This window comes from Chrysochloris asiatica, unplaced genomic scaffold, assembly GCF_000296735.1.
Source record: "Chrysochloris asiatica unplaced genomic scaffold, ChrAsi1.0 scaffold00145, whole genome shotgun sequence".
Taxonomy (NCBI): Eukaryota; Metazoa; Chordata; class Mammalia; order Afrosoricida; family Chrysochloridae; genus Chrysochloris; species Chrysochloris asiatica.
This window is the reverse complement of record NW_006408663.1, coordinates 4,537,472-4,558,931: the sequence shown is the minus strand read 5'-3', so window position 1 is coordinate 4,558,931 and position 21,460 is coordinate 4,537,472. Positions and strand designations below refer to the sequence as shown.

The window sequence follows — 21,460 nt, the reverse complement described above, 5'->3', positions numbered from 1 at the left end:
CGGTCTTTAGTGTTTAATTTATCAAATCTGTTCTCTAGATGATGTCTAAATTCAGGTGGGATATATTCAAGATCATATTTTGGCTCTTATGGACTTGTTTCCATTTTCTTCTGCTTCAGTTTGAATTTACATATGAGTAATTGATGGTCTGTTCCACAGTGTGCCCCTGGCCTTGTTTTGACTGATGATATGGAGCTTTTCCATCATCTCTTTCTGCAGATGTAGTCAATGTATTAGAATCCTTTAATTTTTCAAGTCTAGGCTTGATTATTTTCCTCAATTCCCTCAGCTTGTGGAATGCTGAGTGTGTTCTTCCCTTTTGGTTTTGTAATTCCAGGTGTTTGCATATTTCATTATAATACTTGACTCTGTCTTCTGGAGCTTGCGTTTTAAATTTTTCTATTCAGCTTTTTTACCTCATTACTTTCCATTTGCTTTAGCATCTCTACACTGGATAGCAAATCTCAAAAGTCTCTTCTGACATCCATTTTGGCCTTTTCCTTCTTTCTTGGCCCCATAATGACCTTTTTGCTTTCTTCCTGTATGATGTTTTTTATGTCATCCCACAATGCTTCTGGTCTTTGGGCTTTAGTGTCTAATGCATCAAATCTGTTCTTGAGATGATCTCTAAATTCAGGTGGGATACATTCATATTTTAGCTCTCCTGGACTTGTTTTTGTTTTCTTCAACATGAGTTTGCATATTGGCAGTTAGTGGTCTGTTCCACAGTCTTTCCCTCACCTTGTTTTAGCTAATGATGTGGAACTTTCCCACCATCTCTTTCCACAGATGTAGACAATTTGATTTCTGTGTATTTAATCTGGTGAGATCCATGTGTATAGTCATTTTTTATATTGTTTAATAAAAGTATTTGCAATACTTTTGTCATTGGTCTTGCAAAACTTTATCATGTTGTTTCCAGTCTTTGCATTCCAATTGCCAGTAATTATCAAAACATCTTGATTAATATGTTTGATCAGTTTAAGACAGAAGTTGTTGTTGTTGTTGTTGTTGTTAGTTGCCATCGAGTCGGTACCTACTCATAGCGACCTTTTACACAGCAGAAAAAAACACTGCCTGATCCTGGGCCAGCCTCGCTACTGTTGCCACGCTTGAGTCCACTTGGCCAATTCATCTCATTGGGGATCTTCCTCTTTTTCTCTAACCCTCCACCTGACCAAATATGATATCTTTCTCTTGCGACTGGTCCCTCCTGACAAGTTGTTAGAATTCTGTTTCATCATCACTGGTTTTAGTGGTTAATGCGTAAATTTGAATATCGGTGGTATTAACTGGCCTTCCTTGTAGGCATATGGATTGTATCCTACCACAGATAGCATTGTACTTAAAGACAAATCTTGATATGTTGTTTTCTATGAAGAATTGCAACACCATTCCTCCTCAATTTGTCATTCCTTGGCATAGTAAACCATGTGATTGTCAGATTCAAGCAGTCCATTTCAGCTCACTAATGCATAGGATATTGATGTTAATTCGTTCCATTTCATTTTTGACAGTCTCCTATTTTCCTAGATTCACTCCATGTTCCCATTATTAATGGATGTTTACAGCTGTTTCTCTTCATTGTGAATTGTGCCCCGTCAGCAAATGAAGGTCCTGAAGCTTTTACTCCATTTGTATCACCACAGTCAATTTTACTTTGAGGAGGCAGCTCTTTCCTAGTCATATTTTGAGTGCCTTTTAACATGAGAGGCTCATCTTCTGGCACTGTATCTAACAATATTTTGGTGCTGTTCATGTTTCAGTATTAAGTGTTCTGGTGTTAACAGTGTACCACTGTTATTAATAAGGTTTTCAGTGACTGAATAGTCGGAAGTACTCTGTCCTCTTCCTTAGTCTGTCTTTGTCTGGAAGCTCCGCTGAAACCTGTTTACCATGAGTGAGCTGCTGATATTTAAAATACCCATGGCATAGCTTCCGGCATCATAACAACATGCAAGCCAAGAGCAACTTTCAGTGTCTTTTTTTTATTTTTAAATACAACTTTATTCTGGTTCTAAACTATAAGGAATGGGAATGATAGTAACAAACAAGATTTCACCACTGCATAGTGTGATACGACTGTTGTTGTTATGTGCCGAGGAGTCAGTTCCAACTCATAGAGACCCTGTACAGGGCTTCCGAGGCTGTAAATCTTTACGGGAACAGAAAGCCTCATCTTTCTCCCATGGAACAGCTGGTAGTTTCGAACTGCTGACCTTGCGATTTGCAGCCCAATTCGTAACCACTACGCTGCCAGACTACAGCGGTCATGTATTTGAAACTCAAAAAGGAAACAGCTAGCTGTGCACCAACAGCTAGGTATGTAGGTCCAAAAAATGAAGGCGGTATTTTTAACTGCCACATTCATCTTCAGCATCCCAAAGATTAGCACATGTTCTACTTGGCTTTATAATAAAGTGGCAAACACTCTGCACCACTGACATCACAGGACAGTTCCCTATAAAACTAGATTTCTGATGGCTTTCGTCCTCTTACAGGTCTTCATCCTCATGCAATAGAGCAGTTGTCTGTGCAACCTCTAAATCATGCTCATATTGTGCTCATATTGGGTGGGTCCACGACAACTTCTGGTGGGACAAGAACTGTCATGGCAGCAAACTCCAAGTTAGAATCTCCAGCTGGTTTTCTAGCAAGCCAAAGGAAGAGCTTTTCAAAAGTTGTAGTTTTGGCAAAAATGCCATAGAACTAGAGATTATTATTTTAGTAGAGGACAATTTTGCCTTAACTTTCCTGTCTTTAATGTCCACTTTGTTGCCACACAACACAATAGGGATATGTTCACGTACTGAAGCCAGGTCCCTATGCCAGTTAGGCACATTCTTGTAAATAACTCTTGAGATTACATTAAACATTATAAGGGCACACTAGACTTGAATATAATGGCCATCTCTCAGTCCCCCAAATTTCTCCTGACCAGCTGTTTCCCACAAATTGAATTTAATCAGTCCTCTATTAGCTTTCATAGCATAGTGGTTATGAGTCGGGCTGCCAGCCTCAAGGTTAGCAGTTCGAAACTACCAGCGGTTCTGTAGGAGAACGATGACGCACTCCGCTCCCGTAAAAGATTTACATCCTCAGAAACCCTGTTGCAGGGTCACTATGAGTAGGTACTGACTCCACGGTACTTAACAACAACTGTTAGTATGGAACACAGAATGGACGTCAACTCCCAAGGTGACTATATACTTGTTCTCAAATTCACCAATAAGATGCCATTTCACAAATGTAGTTTTTTTAGTACCGCTATCACCAACCATTATAAGTTTGAACTCGACTTAGGGTTGTCCTTGGGTGTGATGGCTCTTCCAAGAGGATATCTGGGCCTCAACTTTCTCAGCCAGAGTCTTTTTTGATAACCTTTTTTTCTTTGCTTGCTTTCTTGTCTAAATGACTTTATAATTCCTTCCTGTAGTTCTGATATTCTTATGTCATCCCCCAGCTCTTCAGATTGTAGGTTATTAATGGCCAGTGCATCAAATCTCTTCTTGAGGTGCTCTCTAAATTTAAGTGGGATAAGGTCATATTTTGGATTTCATGAACTTGTGTTAATTTTCTTCATTTTCAGCCTGAACACGCATGTGAGCAGTTAGTGATCTGATTCACAATTGCATCCGCCATGTTTTGACTGATGACATTGATCCTCTCCACCATCTCATCCCACTCATCTATGCCCAGAAACTAGATAAATTTAGGCTCATTATATATTTAAACTAGGATGCCACTGACTTGTTCATTTTGTGTACTGAGCAAATAATCGAAAAGGCTAGATTGTATGAAGACTTTGGCATCAAGAATGGCGTTAGACTCTTAAACAGCTTGTGATACACAGATGGCACAGCCTTGCTTGCTGGAAGCGAAGAGGACTTAAAATACTTGCTGATGAAGATCAAAGATTACAGCTTTCAGCAAGGATTGCACTTTAATGTAAAGAAAACAAAAATTCTCACAACTGCACCAGTCAAATCATAATAAATAGATGAAAGTCTGAAGTTGTCAAAGACTTCATTTTGCTTAGCTCCACAGTCAACTCTCATGGAAGCAGCAATCAAGAAATCAAATGACGTATTGCATTAGACAAATCTGATGCAAAAGACCTCTTTAAAAGTGTTCAAGAGCAGAGATGTCTGAGAGGACTAAGGTGCGCCTGACCCAAGCCATGGTGTTTTTGGTAACCGCATATGCGTGTGAAACTTAGACAGTGAATAAGGAAGAATGCAGATAAATTGATATGTTTAAATTATGGTGTTGACCAAGAATATTGAAAGTACCAGGGACTGCCAGAAAAACAAATAAATCTGTGTTGGAAGAAGTAGACCCAGAATGCTCCTTAGATGCAAGGATTGCGATACTTTGTTTCTCATACTTTGGACATGTTACCAGGAGGGACCAGTCCCTGGAGAAGACCATCATATTTGCTAAAGTAGAAGGTCAGAGAAAAAGAGGAAGACCTCCAAGAAAATTGACTGACATGGTGACAGCAACAGTGGGCTCACACATAATATAGTTGTGAGGATGGCACAGGATCAGGCAGTTCGTTGTGCCAGAGGGTCGCTGTGAATCACAGCTGACTCTGGCATCTAACAAGTACCTTCTTAATAACAGATGTATTTTATAGTGTCTTTGTGATACTTCAGGGATGAAAAACTCCCCAGCATTTCATCATCCCCACCACACACACATTCCTGCCCTCCACCATTGGATTATTTGGAAACCAAGCCCAGACATCATATTATTTAGGCATGTTTCTTTTAAAAAGACATCTGGGGGAGGAAAGAGAATACATTGCCAAATCATGAATTTAGCTATTCCATTAGGACCCTGATAAACCTACTTTGAAAATCTCTTTTCCAACCACATTGCTACATGAATCATCTACTTAATGCAATATAGGTCTGCTCATTATTCCCTACACATACTATAAATTCCTGATATTTTGTTCATTTCTTTCTCCTGTTTTGATGTATTCTGTAGCCTGTTCTTTATTCTACTATGCCCATCTAACATGTGCCTTTGAAGGCTTGACTCAGTTCATGCTTTCTCCTTACCTGACTTTTCCCTCAGGACATTTTTTATCTGCTCCACTCAGGTATCATTTGCATATGCTACAATGTGTTTCTGTGAAGTTTTAAATATGTGACCTGTTCTGACACAAGTGTAACTGTTGAGTACATCAATTGTCTCATGTATTGTTGTTGTTGTTATGTGCCGTGGAGTCGGTTCTGACTCATAACGAGGTTTCCGAGGCTATAAATCTTTACAGGAGCAGAAAGCCTCACCTTTCTCCCGCGGAACAGCTGGTAGTTTCCAACTGCTGACCTTGCGGTTCGCAGTCCGATTCGTAGCCACTACGCTACCAGAGTATGTATAAGGGTACTAATAATCTCTACCTCAGATGTCTGGAAACAAAAAAGATAATGCAAAACAAATGCTGAATGACTATTGCTAATTGTTGTTACCGTTAGCTAGCTATACACTCCTGGGAGAAAATAATCATGTTATACTTCTTTAAAACCCAGTATCTGGCCTCACGCCGCAGGACAGAGCCCCGAATTCATAAATGTATGTTTACTTATTTGCTTAAGAAGAAATCAGTACCTTGTGTTTCCTGTGATTATTATTACTCACTCTTTATTAACATACTTTCGTATGTGTTCAAAATGTATTGTCAGATACTGATTGTGTTTTCTGTCACGAATTGATCATTAGAGTTATTTCACAGTTGAAGACAAGTTAGCTGCTCTCCACCCAGCTTTTCAGATAGGAAAGAGAGGCTGATTCTAAGCTACTGGTAGGGCTTAGTGATCTCTGTGACCTTCTGTAGGCTAGAACCTTAACACTTCTGTACTAGTTACCTATCAATTCAACTTTGATCAGCTTTAGTCTCATGACATTTCTTACAGTATTACATCGTTGAATTTAGAATTTTGTTGTGTCTCCTGTTTACCTTAACCCAAAGACTGAGAAGAAAGTACCCTGAACATCTCATGATTAATGTTTTTAACTATTTTGAGATAGGTCATTCTGTTTGCTTTAGGGGAGAAATTAAAACATGACTCTTAATGGGTAACTGTCTGGTGTTTTTCTACCTGTGTAGTTTTTCTTATAATATTTTTATTTTTCTCTTTTTAGTCTGCCATTTTCAATTTTCAGAGTCTGTTGACTGTAATCTTGCTGCTTATATGTACCTGTGCTTATATCCGATCCTTGGCACCCAGCGTCCTGGACAAAAATAAAACTGGGTATGTTACTAAATTCAAATTAGTTTTTTTATATAGTGAATGTAATTACCTTAAAATTCATTAGATAATTTCATACCTATGTGTAAACTAGTTTTGTAGTAAGTTTTTGCATTATTTTCTTCCTTTGCTTTTAAAAATGCAGAAAACTGTCTATTCAGAGTATTTTTTAATAAATTGTTTTTGTTGGTAAAAGCTATCAGGTTGGTTCCAACTCATAGCAGCCCCAATAAGGTTTCTGAGGAGCAGTTGTGCTTTGAACTGCCGATGTTGTAGTCTGCAGTCCATTGCTTATCTCACAGCAACACACCAGAACTCCTTTAATAAATTAGGAGATTTTAAAAATGGCAGTTTTTGCAGGAACTGGGATACAGTACAATTTAATACTTTTAAAGACACCATTTGGCCTTCGTTTTTATAGAATCATTAATAAACTTGATCATCAAATTTTTTAAAAGCCATAGACTGTTTGCAAGCCCTGTGTCCATAAATATTGTTGTTGTTAAGAGCTGAGTTGATTCTGATCCATAGTGACCGTGTATAGGGTTTCCAAGGAGCAACTGGTGAGCTTGAACTGGTGACTTTGTGGTTCAAACGAACTTTGCAGTCCAGTGCATTAACATACAGTGCCTCATCGGGACTCTGTGTCCATAAATAGCGTCATTAAATAAAACTAATAAGACTGCTCTGTAAATCATGTAGGCCTCCTAAGTCTGTATCTTAAAGTAAGCATCTTTGGAGAAAGCTCAATAATAAAAATTGAAGCCTTGCACATACTGTATAATTTTCGATTATACATTCACATCCTGAAAATATTTGAGCTTAGTGTGACAACAAAGAATCAAAATTGACCACATGTGTTTTAAAGAGCCATGTTCATCGTGCAAAAGGCAGGCTGAATTCATCCAAAAAGAAGAGCATACTTTTTTAGCATTCATCTTAAAAGAGTTCATGTCAAAACTTGATAAACTTTCTTTGTCTTATGTGTTTACAGATTTCTATAAATAAATCATCTTAATCCTTTATGGATAGGAGCCAACATGTCAATGGTTTTAGGAAATAAAAGGATGCAATAAGAATATATTTTATGTAGAAATCATTATCTTCAACACCTTCCTTTGTTTTCAGTGGAAAATAAAAGGCAAAACAGTAAGATCCTTTACAGTCAAACCCTACTCTTCCGCAAATATAAATAGGATAGCTAACAGATATGCAATCATAATTTGTATCTCCACTCTACCTTTGGTAAGAACCCTGGTAATGTATTGTATTACAAATTGGGCTGCTAACCACACAAGGTCAGTAGTTTGAATCTACTAGTTCCTCCATGGGAGAAAATGAGGCATTCTGCTCCCTAAAGATTTACTGCCTCAGAAACCTGTACAAGGTTGTTATGAGTCGGAACCGACTTGCCAACACACCACCACTACCACCACTCTTCCTTTGAGCACATAACTACGTTTTTTGTGTTTTGTTTTGTTTTTTTCCCCAGGCATCCCACCCTTAAGCTAAATCATTTGCCCCCCAGTACCACCCTTGTTGGAGTCCTGGTGTGGCACTGTGAGTTAATGCACTGGACCGCAAGATCTGTTTGAACTGCAAGATCAATGGTTCAAACTCACCAGCAGCTTCTTGGAAACCCTAGGCAGGGTCACTATGGGTCAGAACCAACTCGACGGCATTTAACAAAAACAGCAACCATCCTTGTTATTTATTAAGGCTACTTGATGATGTCTAAGTTTTACTCTCATTGACGTATAATATGTGTTGAATAAGATACTTGTCTTTATTTCATTTAAAAACAAGTAGTAAAATAAAAATTTATACTCTTCTGATGCTATTATGAAGTTTTTCTTTCAAAAGAAAATAGTTTGCATGTGGAAATATCTGCTCCTCATTCCTTTAGGAGCAGAAATAAATCCATAACATGCTACATTAAAATAGGAGTTCTCAGGGCTACCAACCTTACAGTAGAGGTTGAGTAGTAGTATATTTCTCCTACACAAAGACAAAATAAACTTGTGTGTGTGTGTGAAAATATACACATTAAAACATGTTCCCATTTGACACTTTCTTTACCTACTGTGATATTAGATTACCTACATTCACACTGTGTCACTGTTAATATCATTTCTACTCTAGCTGTTTTACCACATTCATTTCACTGTTCCCTAAACTTCTCATCTATGCTTTAGAATTACTGCTGCCACTTTGCTCTCCTAGAGTTTTTATTTACGCTCAATGTGCCTAACTGTTAAGTAATTTTACATTTTAAAGTGTATACTGATGTAGTCAACTGTTTGAAAGTCCTCATTTTGTTTTTATTTTTATAAATGTTGCGTTGAAATCAAATTGACATAGTAGTGAGTTTTTTAAACTCCTTATCATTTGAACAAATTTCTTATAGATTCATGTCCTTGTCTCTCATATAATCATAATATTTTTATGAGATGTGTCAGAAAAATTTCGTTATACTGAGCGTATTACATGCTTAGGTACAGATGTCTGTCTAGACAGATTGGATAAAATGAGTTCTTGATGATATCATTTTTTAATGAAGAGAAAAGAAAAATAATTATGTTGTCATGTTTCCTACTTTGATAAACTGATATGATAGCATTTCAGCAGATAGAACTATTGGTTTACAGAGTTCCTACTTTTTAACATTTGAGTATTACAAAAGCATATCTTGTTGAGGAGTCTCTAGATAAGATATATTTGGAAAGGTCCAAGGAGGTGCGGATAAATCTCTTTAAGTTGCTAAATTCGAGTATTCTTTTTTTTTATTTTCCTTTTATTTTTAAAAAAGTTCCTTTTTAGTATGTTCTGTGTTTTATACCAATTTCCTAAGTAGACTTTGAATTATATCTAGAATATCAGAGCTGAAAAGACCTTAGCTTTGTTGTATTGTAACTTAAGACTGTTCTGTGAAGCTCTAAGCCAAGGGATGTCAGAGGTCAGTTCTGCCTCTGGGTCCTTAAATCAGCCGAGCTTTAAATCAATAGTGCATGTTAGTATAATCTATAGATTAGCAGACTCAGAAACCAAAGTGTTGAAAATATCCAACCAAATAAAAAGGAAACTCCAAAAAGTTCATTTAAAAATGAATTAAAAAATAATGGGATTTTTCCACAAACTTTTGAAAGTCCTCTCGGATCATCCTTTTTTGTTATGAAAAAATAAGAATAAAAAGCTTTTAAGGAATATCTGGAGTTACTGTCACATGTGACTTTTATTCTGTGTATTGCTAAACACAACATATGAGTCACTTTTGTAATGACTTTCTGTGGTGCAATAACTCATTTAATTATTCAATTTCTTCAGTATTTTAACTTGAGACTAATTTTTTCTTCAGCTCACTTTCTTCCCGTTTGGCTTTCTAGTTCCAGGTGTTTGTATGTTTCATGATCATTCTTCCTTTTCTCAAACCGCTCTTTGAAATCACCTAATCAGGTCTTTTACTTGATCAGTTCTTCCACGGACATTATATACGAGAGGGCTTCAAAAGCTTCATGGAAAATGGAATTAAAAGGCAGTGGAATTTTTCCATGAGCTTTGTAAGTCCTGGTATATGTAAACTCAACTATGTTGTTGTTAAGTGCCATCAAGTTGGTTGTTCTCACCCAAAGTGACCCTATGTAGGGTTTCCAAGGAGTGGTTGGTGGATTTGAACTGTGACAGCCTTGTGGTTAGCAGTCCAGTGATTATCCTATAGAGGCACACCAGGACTCCAAACTCATACATAGTGTTTTTCTCCCACAGAGTAGCTGGTAATTCAGTGCTTATCCTATAGTGCTACTAGTGCTCTACAAACGGAGCTACAAACTATAAAATTTAAGTTTGGAAAGAGTTTTATTATTTTATTGTCAAAATTTATGCAAAACCTTTTCTTCTTTTCTCATAATTGATATTTGCATAAATTTGGCATTTTATATACATTTTTTTTTTTTTTAAGGTTTTCATGTGGATTGAGTGAAAGTTTACAGGGCAGATCATCAGTTTTATATTCAACAAATCATACACCTTGTTTCATTACAATGATTATAATCCCCTCCATGTACCATCAGTTGACAGTATTTCTCTCTATTCACTTTAGCTTTTTTTTTTTAAGCACTCAGGCATATATAATAATTTACACCACCAAAGAGCACATTCTGCAAGTCTGCCTCTTGGCCGCCAGCTCTTAGTCCCTCTCTTTCCATGAATCTGGAGTCCTCAGCTGCTCCCTCTCTCCTTGTCCCCATCTCTACCTCCATCTCTGGAGTCCCTGCTTCTCCGCATAAGGTCTCGCATTCGACTTGTACTCTTCTACCTTGATGGTCCTAGGATCCTTTGTTTCTGGACTGTAAGATTAACCACTCTCCTATTGTTGTTACAAAGCTTCTACCTTTACAATTGTGACAGTCGCAATTAGTCATGATAACAGTTACTTACTATTGAATCATAAGAATGTTATCCCCATCTCTTTTAACCAGACACATCTAGACAAGAAGAAAACTATTCGGTGGGGACTCTTTCTTTCCCCACACACTATTAAACTAAACTCCCTCTTGAAATCTTGTAAGCCAGTCACTTTGTGCCTTTATTGCCCCCTCGTTTAAGTAGCCATGTCTAAGTTACCCATCCCTATCTACCCTGTGTACAGAGGGGATAGCATTGATACTTGATGTGAAGACTCCTTCCTCTCTGTTGGTATTTAGAGTTACTACCTCCATGAGGATAAAGAGCTCTGGTAGCATAGTGGTTACGAATCGGACTGCGAGCCGCAAGGTCAGAAGTTCGAAACTACCAGTGGTTCCGCGGGAGAAAGATAAGGCGCTCTGCTCCCGTAAAGATTTACAGCCTTGGAAACCCTGTGTAGGGTCACTATGAGTCGGAACCGACTCCACGGCACACAACAACAACAACAGCATCACCTGCATGAGGATAGGTCAAGTTCATCCAATTGTAGCAATTTACCCTCATTTCCTTTATCAGAATTTGTTTTATTCTTTTTTTTTGTCATCATCCTCTAGTCACGTTCTGATTATCAAGCCGTCAAGGCTAGGTCAAATGGGTACTATCTGCAACTTTGGGTTGGCATTGCATTTAAAGGTAAATTATTTGAAACTGACTAAACTATTCCTACCTACTGTTGTTTTTAAACACTGGTGGTTAGTAGTTCCAGTGTTTATCCTAATTTGCCTTATCAGGACCTTATACAAATCTTGCTATTCTCACATTGATTTGCCCTGAATGTGCAATATGATACCACTTTTATTCCAGTTTATGTTGTTTTGGTAGTGTTAAGTACTGTTGATTCAATTCTGACTTATAACGACCCTGTATAGAGTTTCCGAGGAGCGGCTAGTGGGTTTGAACTGCCGACCTTGTGGATCAAACTGACTTTATGGTCTGACACATTATCCTGCAGCGCCATATCAGTTTATAGAAGTTTCTATACATTGATGGTGGTTTGACATCAAATAAGCAAATGTCAGATCTGAAAGAAAGCATCAGAGGTCAAAATGCCCATATCTGTTGAGTTCTTGAAACTACTGTGGAATATGTGATACTGAGGGAATGATTTACCTTTTCCAGTATTCAATAGCTACTTTTTCTTTTTTATTCTATGCAGAGTGTTGGGTATATTTTGGAAGTGTGCCAGAATTGGTAAGTATCTATAATCTCACTCCATTTTTTCAACTGTAAGTTTTTGACCAACTTATTTATATTGCATCACACAAATTAAATGTCAGTTTTAAAAGTGCAGGTGTCTTCATTTTATTGGTTTTTCTGTCGATTTTTTTGCAAAGTTGATATATTTCTACCTCCCTCATTTCTTTACACTGTTTAAAACTGAATTTGGTAGATATCACATAAATGCTTCATTAGCTAGTAAGAAGATGGAAAATATAAGAGAAGTATCTAATTTAGATATCAAGTACCATACATTCTTGGTTTCTGAGGGATTTCAGGCAAATGTGTATAGTTTTGTGCATGCATGCTCATAATATAGCACTTGTTGTTCTTATCACGGAGTCCTGGTGTGGCGCTGTGGCCTAATGCGTCAGACTGTGAAGTCGTTTGAACTGCAAGGTCGGTGGTTCAGGCTCACCAGCTGCTCCTTGGAAACCCTATATGGGGTCGCTATGGGTCAGAATTGACTCGACAGCACTTAACAACAACAACATTCTCACAACATGTACCGTTTTGATAATTGCTGTAATTGATGATAAATATAATCTTTCCATAGCAATACTGTTTGTTGTTAAGTGCTGTTGAGTCTGTTCCAACTCATAATGACCGATGGGTTTGAACCACCAATATTCGTAGCATATAGATATCTAGATACAGAACAACAACAACAATAACATCTAGATATAGAGAAATTCTTTTCTTGTCCCATCTTCCTATATATGCAAAAAAATCTTTATAAAGTTCGTAGAACTTTCTTCTTTCGATTCTACTTTTTCCACAAAGTTTTGAAACATCCTCATATATATAGTACAATGCCCAGCACATAGTAGACATACAAGTAATTGACAAGTGAGAGAGTTCAAATATATTTTATTGCTGTAAGTCACCAGTATTCTTGAGTAATTGTAACTTTCATTTAACATGTGTAACTCCAAAGAAACACCCTTTCATCTCCGATATGTTACAGGAAATTAAATTGATTAGAGACTGAAAACAACTAAATTCTTAGAATACTTAAGAGAATTTTTTCCTAAAGAAGATATGGGGATTGATGTATTATATCTAAAGATAGCTATATAAGATGAACAAGAAGTCTCTGCTAAGAACTCAAACTGATTACAGGAGTTTCAAATCTTAAAACAATCTTCTAAGAGTTGTAAGATTTTTAATCACTGAAATAATTTTGACAATTTTTTTTCTCCTAAACTTTTAATGATATGTGAGACAACCATAAATGGTAGAATTTATAAGTGTACTATTACTGAGTTCTCCAGAAATACATTCTAAATATGTGATCCTTAGGTCATAAGATTCTCTGACCTTTCTGGTTTCTTACTGTAGAAAAATGATGTTAAGTGCTGTCAAGTTGGTTCTGACTCAGAACAACCTGTATAGGGTCTCTGAGGAGCAGCTGGTGAATTTGAACCACTGAACTTGTGATTCAAACCAACCTTGTGGTCCAGTTCATTTAATCACAATGCCAAAAATTGTAAAGTTGTTCACAGAAAAATACCTCTTTCAAAACTCTCATTTCAGTGTAATCACTTTTAAAAAGACATCTCTTTCAAGGATTTCAGTGTTCTTTCAGCATGTTAAACAACTCTTCGTAATCTTTCTGTAATGTTTGCTAACTTTTGGATAAGCATGAGACAATTTCGGTTCTCAGATGGATTGTTGACCTTACATTGGTAATGACACAGAAGTAGCTTATGTAAGTGGTTATCAATCAGGGAATATTTGACAGTGTCTGCAGACATTTTTAGGTGTTACAACTATAGGGCAGTTCCCGGAAACAAAGAAATATCCCACCCAAAATGTCATTAGTGCTGTAAATAGAAACCCTGGCCCAGATTTACAGAATCATGCAGAACAGATACAAACCCTGAAATAACAAAAGAAATCTTAAGTATGCCCAGAAGAATCAAGGATAAAGGAGAAGGGTGCAGGGGGAAAAAATAGCAGCCATAGTGGCTAATGCTAATAGCTCCTGATGAATGTAGATGTATGTAAACCCAGTTGTTTGCTTTAGAACCAAGTTACCCTGAAAAGGAAATTAAAGATATTGCCAAGGAACAAAGTAATAGAAAACCCCAAGTGAACTATAAAGGAAGAGCATAATGGAAGAACAAAACTGTATAGGACTAGAGATAATATCATGGTATTACAATAATTACTCAGGGTCCTTGTTGTTGTTCAGGGCCATCTACTCAGTTCAGACTCATAGCGACCCTGTACACAATAGAACAGAGCACTGCCCAGTCCCGCGCTATCCTCACTATCGTTGTTAGGTTTCAGTCCATTTCTGTCACTCCATCTCACTGAATGCCTTACTCTTCTTTTGTAATCCTCTATTTTACCAAGCATGATGTCCTTTCCAAGTACTGATCTCTTCTGATAACTTGTACAAAGTATGAGAGATGAAGTCTCACCATCCTCCCTTCTTAGGGGCATTCTGGCTGCACTCTTCCAATACAAATTCGTTTAGTGTTCTGGCAACCCATGGTCCTTTTAGTGATCTTCTACAGTTTTCCTTATTCATTGTCCAACTTTCACATGCATATGAGGCACACATTAGTCTTCAAACTGATACCTTTGCTCTTTTACACTTTCCAGAGGTCATGTGCAGCAGATTTGACTGAAGCAATATGTCATTGATTTCTTGACTGCTGATTCCATGAGTGTTGATTGTGGATCCAAGCAAAATGAAGTCTTTGACAGCATCAATCTTTTCTCCACTTCTCATGATACTTACTTGTCTAGTTGTAAGAATTTTTGTTTTCTTAGTTTACATTGAGGTGCAAGCCATACTGAGAACTGTAGTCTTTGCTCGTCATCAATAAGTATTTTAAGTCTTCTTTCTTCCAGCAAGCAGGTTGTATTATCTGCATAATGCAGGTTGTTAATGAGGCTCCTTCCAGTCTGATGCCATGCTTTTCTTCATATAATCCAGCTTCCAGATCATTTGCTAAGCATACAGACTGAAAGAATACAACCCAGGTACATACTTTCCTGGTTTTCAGCCATTGCATATCCCCATGTTCTGTTCTAGGGACTATCCACCTCTTGATCCATGTACAGGTTACCCATGACATGACATTTACATGCTATGAAATACCTATCCTTTGCAATGTTATCTATAGTTTGTCATGATCTATACAGTCAAAAGCCTTTGCATTTTAATTGTACTTCTAAGAAATCTGTACCTAGACCAAGAAGCAGTTGTTCGAACAGAACATGGGAACACTGAAAGTTTTAAAATTGGGAAAGGTGTGAGACAGGGTTGTATTCTTTCACCATACTTGTTCAACCTGTATGCTGAGCAAATAATACGAGAAGCTGGGTTCTATGAAGAAAAACGTGGCATCAGGATTGGAGGAAGACTCATTAACAACCTGCGATATGCAGATGATACAACCTTGATCGCTGAAAGTGAAGAGGACTTGAAATATTTACTTATGAAGATTAAAGAGCACAGCCTTCGATATGGATTGCATCTCAATGTCAAGAAAACAAAAATCCTCACCACTGGACCAATAAACAACATTCTTATCAATGGAGAAAGGATTGAAGTTGTCAAGGACTTCATTCTTCTTGGATCAACTATCAACACTCGCGGAAGTAGCAGTCAAGAGATCAGACGACATATTGCACTGGGCAAATCTGCTGCACAGGAACTTTTTAAAGTATTGAAGAGCAGAGATGTCAGCTTGAGGACTAGGGTGCGCCTGACCCAGGCCATTGTGTTTTCAATAGCCTCATATGGATGCGAAAGCTGGACAGTGAATAAAGAGGATCGTAGAAGAATTGATGCCTTTGAGTTGTGGTGTTGGAGGAGAATACTGAGGGTGCCATGGACTGCCAAAAGAACCAATAGATCTGTTTTGGAAGAAGTGCAGCCAGAGTGCTCCTTGGAGGCCAGGATGGCTAAGCTTCGTCTCTCCTACTTTGGACATGTAGTCCGGAGGAAACAATCGTTGGAGAAGGATGTCATGCTGGGTAGGGTGGAGGGTCAGAGAAAAAGAGGAAGACCTCCAACGAGATGGATCGGCCAGGTGGCATCATTGATGGACTCGGGGGTGGCAGCGGTGGTGAGGTTGGCCCAGGATCGAACATTGTTTCGTTCTGCTGTGCATGGAGTCGCTATGAGTCGATTCCGACTCGATGGCACCTGACAACAACAACAACAACATCCCTCATTCCATGTCCTATTCTAAATACAGCTTGAATTTCTGATAGTTCCCTGCCGATGTACTGTTGCAACCACTTTTGAATTATCTTCAGCAAAATCCTACTTGCATGTGATATTAATGATGTTCAATTATTTCCACATTCCATTGGGCCACCTCTCTTTGGAAAAGACACAAATATGGGTGGGTGTCTTCCAGTTGGTTGGCCAAGTAGTTTTCTTCCAACTTTCTTGATATAGATGGCTGAGTGCCTCCAGTGCTGCATCAGTTTGTTGAAAGATTCCAATTTCTGTTCACCAGTGCCTTTTGTGCGGTTGGCACTTCTTCATTCAGTATCATCTACCTCTTAAGCCATTTATTTTTGGTATTGTGACTCTGTGTATTCCTTCCATATACTTTTGATGCTTTCTGCATCCTTCAGTATTTTGCACATGTTGTTGTTAAGTGCCATAGAACTGGTTCCAACTGATAGCGACCCTATGTCCAACAGAACAGAATGCCCCCTGGTCCTGCACTTGACAGTGCTGGTACACTTGAACCCATTGCTGCTGCCACTGTGCCAATCTATCCTGGTGGTGGTCTCCCTCATCTTCACTGTCCGTCCACTTCACCAAGCATGATGCCTTCCTCCAGTGACTGGCCCCCTCCTTAAGACTAATTATTGGTAAAAATATGAAAACTCTGGGTTAGCAGGCTGCATTTTCATTTCAATTGTATCATTAAATCTTGTTCTTGGAAAATTAACCCATTTTATGTACAAAATTATAGAAATGTGTACAGCTTCTCCGAGACTTTTCTGTTGAGTCCATTCAATAGTCAACTCTAGATAATCTTGGCTCATCAATAGTACTTGAAGAGTATCTGCCTAAATCTTGGAAATATCCACTTTGTAGCTTTCTTAATGATGCTCTGTAGTATGATCTATTTTTACATCCAATTATAAAGTGCTTATTTTTCTAACCATTTTTTTTTTTCTTTCAACTGTATGGGTGTAACAGGCTGAATGATTTCATTAAAAGTGTTCATTATTCTTGCCCATTATGTGAAAGCTTTAACTTTTTCATTTTAGAAGAATAACTTAGAAAAATGGTGAGTACTTATTATATACTGTTTTCTCAACCACATACACTTATCTTGACACAGAATATATCCACAAAGAATGGATATTATTTCAGTGGAGAAAGGCCCAGTCTTAGTCATCTTAAGTTACACATCACATTACCAACAACTGTTTTACATTCACGTATACAGGCCTCAGACCAGACAAGGGATAGCATTCTTACCAGGTTCAACCAAACATGTTTACCACATGGCAAATCTCTTTTAAGAAAGTTAAGAATAGGAAAATGAAACCCATATGTAAATTATAACGTTGTGAGTTAGAGGATAAGGAAGAGGAGAACTTCCTCAAAAACTAATTTCCCACAGATGGAAAAAATTTGACAATATCCTTTTTTTTTTCCTTAGGTGTATAATAAGCTTATATACTCCTATTAAATTGTTGTTGTTGCAAAGTGCCATTGAGTCAGTTCCAACCCACAGCAACCCTGTATAGGGTTTCCAAGGAGCAGCTGGTGAGCTTGAACCGCCAACCTTGCAGTTCAAGCGGCTTTGCAGTCTGGCGCATTAACCCAATAATGAGAGTGACAAATTTGCTTATTTAATCTACCTAAAAGTCGAGTTAGAATGATTTGGTTTGCTTTTCAGACAGGGTTGGAGAGGTTGGCTATAATTTTTTATTTTAATCCATAAGAGTTCACATTGCTTTAAAATTATAACCAAAGTACATTTAGGTTTTGGTTTTTGGGTGTGTTTTTTTTCACGTTTTAGATTTAAAAGAACTTTTTTCCTAGTTGAAATGGTATTATGTTACTGAAAAACACTCTTCTCTCACTGAACAGCTGATATTGCAATGGTTAAGCACACTGCTGTTCAGATCTACCCCACAGCGCCATGGAAGAAGGGATCTGGCGATCTGTTCCTATAAGGATTAAACTAACCCCACTGCCATCAAGTCAATTCTGACTTCTAGTGAACCTATCTAGGGTTTCCAAATCTAAATCTCGTGGGAGCAGAAAACTTTCTTTCTCCTTCATAGTGGTCAGCGGGTTTGAGCTGCCCACCTTGTGGATATCTGCTCAGTGCTTATCTTACAACATAACCAGGGTTCTTAACAAAAGATTACAGCCTATGAAATCCTATGAGACAGTTCTACTTTGCCTAATAGGTTCACTAGGAGTCAGAATCTACATAATGGCACACCACAGTTCTCTCACTTTCTACATTTTTCTTTAGATGAAAGGCAGTCTATGTATGTGTGTGCTGTGTGTGAGAGAGATTCTATGGACATTATTATTGAGCAGACAAAAGGATATAAGTTTACAAATAGCATGGCAGTGTGCACTCAGCAAGAAGTGCTAAAAATAAAAATGACCTTGACAGTTTTAGTCGATACTGATGATGAAGATTGAAGTTTTCCAGCAGCTTTTAATTGAACTTGCTGGGTGGAAAGGGGAATTTAGGAGCTTGGAAAGAGCTGATTTTAAACATGGAAAAAATACAAGTGATGGGAGTCTATAAACGAGCTCTATAAGAGAGCACTAGATAAATGACCAAGATTATTTCTAGAAGGAGAACATCTCTGTTTATTCCTCCTCCTCTTCCCTTTTCCCTTCCTTCCTGTGCTACCCTAAAGACAGCATGTAAATGCCTGATGCTTTATGGATTACTGATGATGTTAAGTGCTGTCCAGTCGGTTCCTAGTTACAGCAACCCGGTGTAGGGTTTCTGAGGAGTGACTGGTGGGTTTGAACCTCCGACCTTAAAGTTCAAACCGACCTTGCTATCCAGTGCTTACTCTACAGCACCACTCTACAACTCCTTTGGATTACTACAGCCTTATACTTAACTGAAGAAACAGAAAAATGACAAGAATTGAATAAGTTAACTCACAATCACAGGATCCCATTATCTCATTATGTTTATGTGACAATTTCACAAGCCAATTTCAGTTCTAATTCATGCAAAGGAAAGTCTCCAAGTATAAACACTTCTGAAACACATGTGAAAATTGATCATACAGAATTGTGATTAGTATAAGTCCTACATTTCTAACCTAGAGTAATCACGTTATAAAAGACTAGATAAGAAATCCATTTCAGAAAATTTATTTCTATTGTTTTATTAAGCAGTTGATTTTTATGTTCACTTAAAAAATGTACTTTTTTACATGAAGAAAATAAATTTTTTTTTTTGTTAAGATCGTATCTCTTGAGTATCAGTCCTACATTCTGCTTTTTGTTATACTGTATTTTTTGTAAGTCTAAAGTAACACTGGCACAGTAAGGGTTCTTCAAGGGTTTTCTAATCAAATGAAACAACTTTGGTCTTAGAATTGAAGTACATGGATGTAGTTTAGCTCATTTTCTATCTTATTTGTTTTTATATTGTATCTTATTTATATATATCTTGCCTTGCCTACACTCCCAAATGTATGGACCTCATAGGCAAGGACTTTTTCTTGAGTCTTATGTACCCCTCCCCATAGTTATAAATTGTATCCATTTTAACCACTCATTTAATAAAGACGAATATTTTATTTTTTCCAACAGGTGAACGGAAGAGTCCTTATGTTGCAGTATGCTGCATAGTGATGGCCTTCAGCATCCTGTTCATACAGTAGCTTGGGAAAACTCCAGAATTTAATTGCCATCAAATTTCAATATGAAAAAGGACTTATCAGCAGAAAATAACAGAAAGAATGGTTAACCCTTTTATCTCTGAACATTGAGTGAGATACATTTCCAGCTGCTGTTCTCCAATTTTGTTATTGGACCAATGTTCCCTATAAATCATCAAGAAGTAACCATTTAATACTCAATGAGTTTAATATGTCAATATGTCTGTAACAATCAACCTCAGTATTGTCACTACAATAATACATTCTGCCAGTGTCGTTCTGTTGGATCAGATACCAATTTTTAGTGAGATATTTTTGGGTGTATATGTATATAATACAAAACAAAATTGGTAATTATTACTCAAATTCTTTTCACTGTGATTTGGAAATGATAAATCTTTATAGAATGAGACTTTTTTTTTTTTTAACGGGGTAAAAAATGGCTCAATGTATGGTGGTAAGGATTGCATCCATATTTTATAATGCTTGCTTTTCCACTGGCCACACCATTTTGAATGCACGTTAACCAGAGTACCTCGACCCTTAGGAAACGCTGTAGTTTATTATAGACTTTTTAGCTATTTAAAGTAAGACTATGCATTTCTTAAGAAGGGAGATAAATGAGATGTGTCTTCAGAGTATTATTAGGAAAATGTTCGTATTTAACTTAACTTTAGATTAGTTGACTGAAACCTCTGGTCAAGTATAGATAAATGTCTTGATTACACCGATTTGACCAGCTAATTATCTGTCTCTGAATAAGAATCTCCATTCTTAGAATGAAAAGAACAAAACAGAACAATTATAGATAATGGTCCTATGTGTTTTTCATTCTTTTTAATGTCAAGTCTTTGAAAATCAAAAACTGTCCTGAATTCAAACTGTATTTTTGTTTTGTTTTTTCAATACAGCACTTTAAATCTAGTTTACATTTGTCTGTCAACTTGAGCTAGAATATAGTGACTTTTGCTTTTGTAGTTAGTAGGTGATGAAAAATAGTTTTCAAATATACTTATCTATAAACCCTGGCATAAATGTCTTTGAATTTTGATATACAAGGAGGACCTTTGGTATTTTCATCCTAGTCAACAGGAGCATTGGGAATGGAACTTACATGGTTTTTTAATAGTAATTATAAAAGTTTACAAGGAGCTCTGGTAGTGTAGTGGTTACAAAATCGGGCTGCAAACCTTAAGGTCAGCAGTTCGAAACTACCAGCTGCTCCGCGGGAGAAAGATGAGGCTTTCTGCTCCCGTAAAGATTTACAGCCTCGGAAACCCTGTACAGGGCCGCTGTGAGTCAGAACCGACTCCATGGCACTTAACAACAACAACATAAAAGTTTACAGTTAACATGGCTAAGCCACTGACATCTAGTCAACTCCAGCTCATAGGTCAGAATAGAACACTCCCTTAGGATTTCCAGTCTTTATGGACACAGACTGCCACATGTTTCTCCCATGGAGTAGCTTGTGGAGTCAAACTCCTAACTCTGGTTAGTAGCTTTAACCACTGTACCACCAGAACTCCTGAGAGAAGTTAAATTATCCAAGCCTTTTGTTGTTTAATTTTCCCTTCCACTTTATAATAAGAGTTTATGCCTTCGCTACATTTTTTTCTACTATAAAACAGTTACCGAGTGAATTCCAGCTCATG

General features: G+C 37.4%; 1 protein-coding gene and 1 pseudogene across 1 annotated transcript; one reads left to right on the top strand and one right to left on the bottom strand.

Annotated features, from left to right (window-relative positions):
- Positions 1-2,495: 2,495 nt before the first annotated feature.
- LOC102810782 lies at positions 2,496-3,642 on the bottom strand (annotated as a pseudogene).
- Positions 3,643-4,180: 538 nt separating this feature from the next.
- On the top strand, positions 4,181-19,808 carry LOC102842914 (protein kish-A-like). The gene is made up of 4 exons (XM_006870610.1): positions 4,181-4,192; positions 6,154-6,263; positions 11,878-11,912; positions 19,738-19,808. Exons 1-4 carry the CDS (start codon positions 4,181-4,183, stop codon positions 19,806-19,808), a joined length of 228 nt encoding a protein of 75 aa, XP_006870672.1.
- The last annotated feature ends 1,652 nt before the right edge of the window (positions 19,809-21,460 follow it).

Coding starts and splice junctions, on each gene's coding strand:
- LOC102842914 (XM_006870610.1), top strand. Junction 6,264..11,877: donor CTGGACAAAAATAAAACTGG/GTATGTTACTAA, acceptor TATTCTATGCAG/AGTGTTGGGTATATTTTGGA. Junction 11,913..19,737: donor TTGGAAGTGTGCCAGAATTG/GTAAGTATCTAT, acceptor TTTTTCCAACAG/GTGAACGGAAGAGTCCTTAT.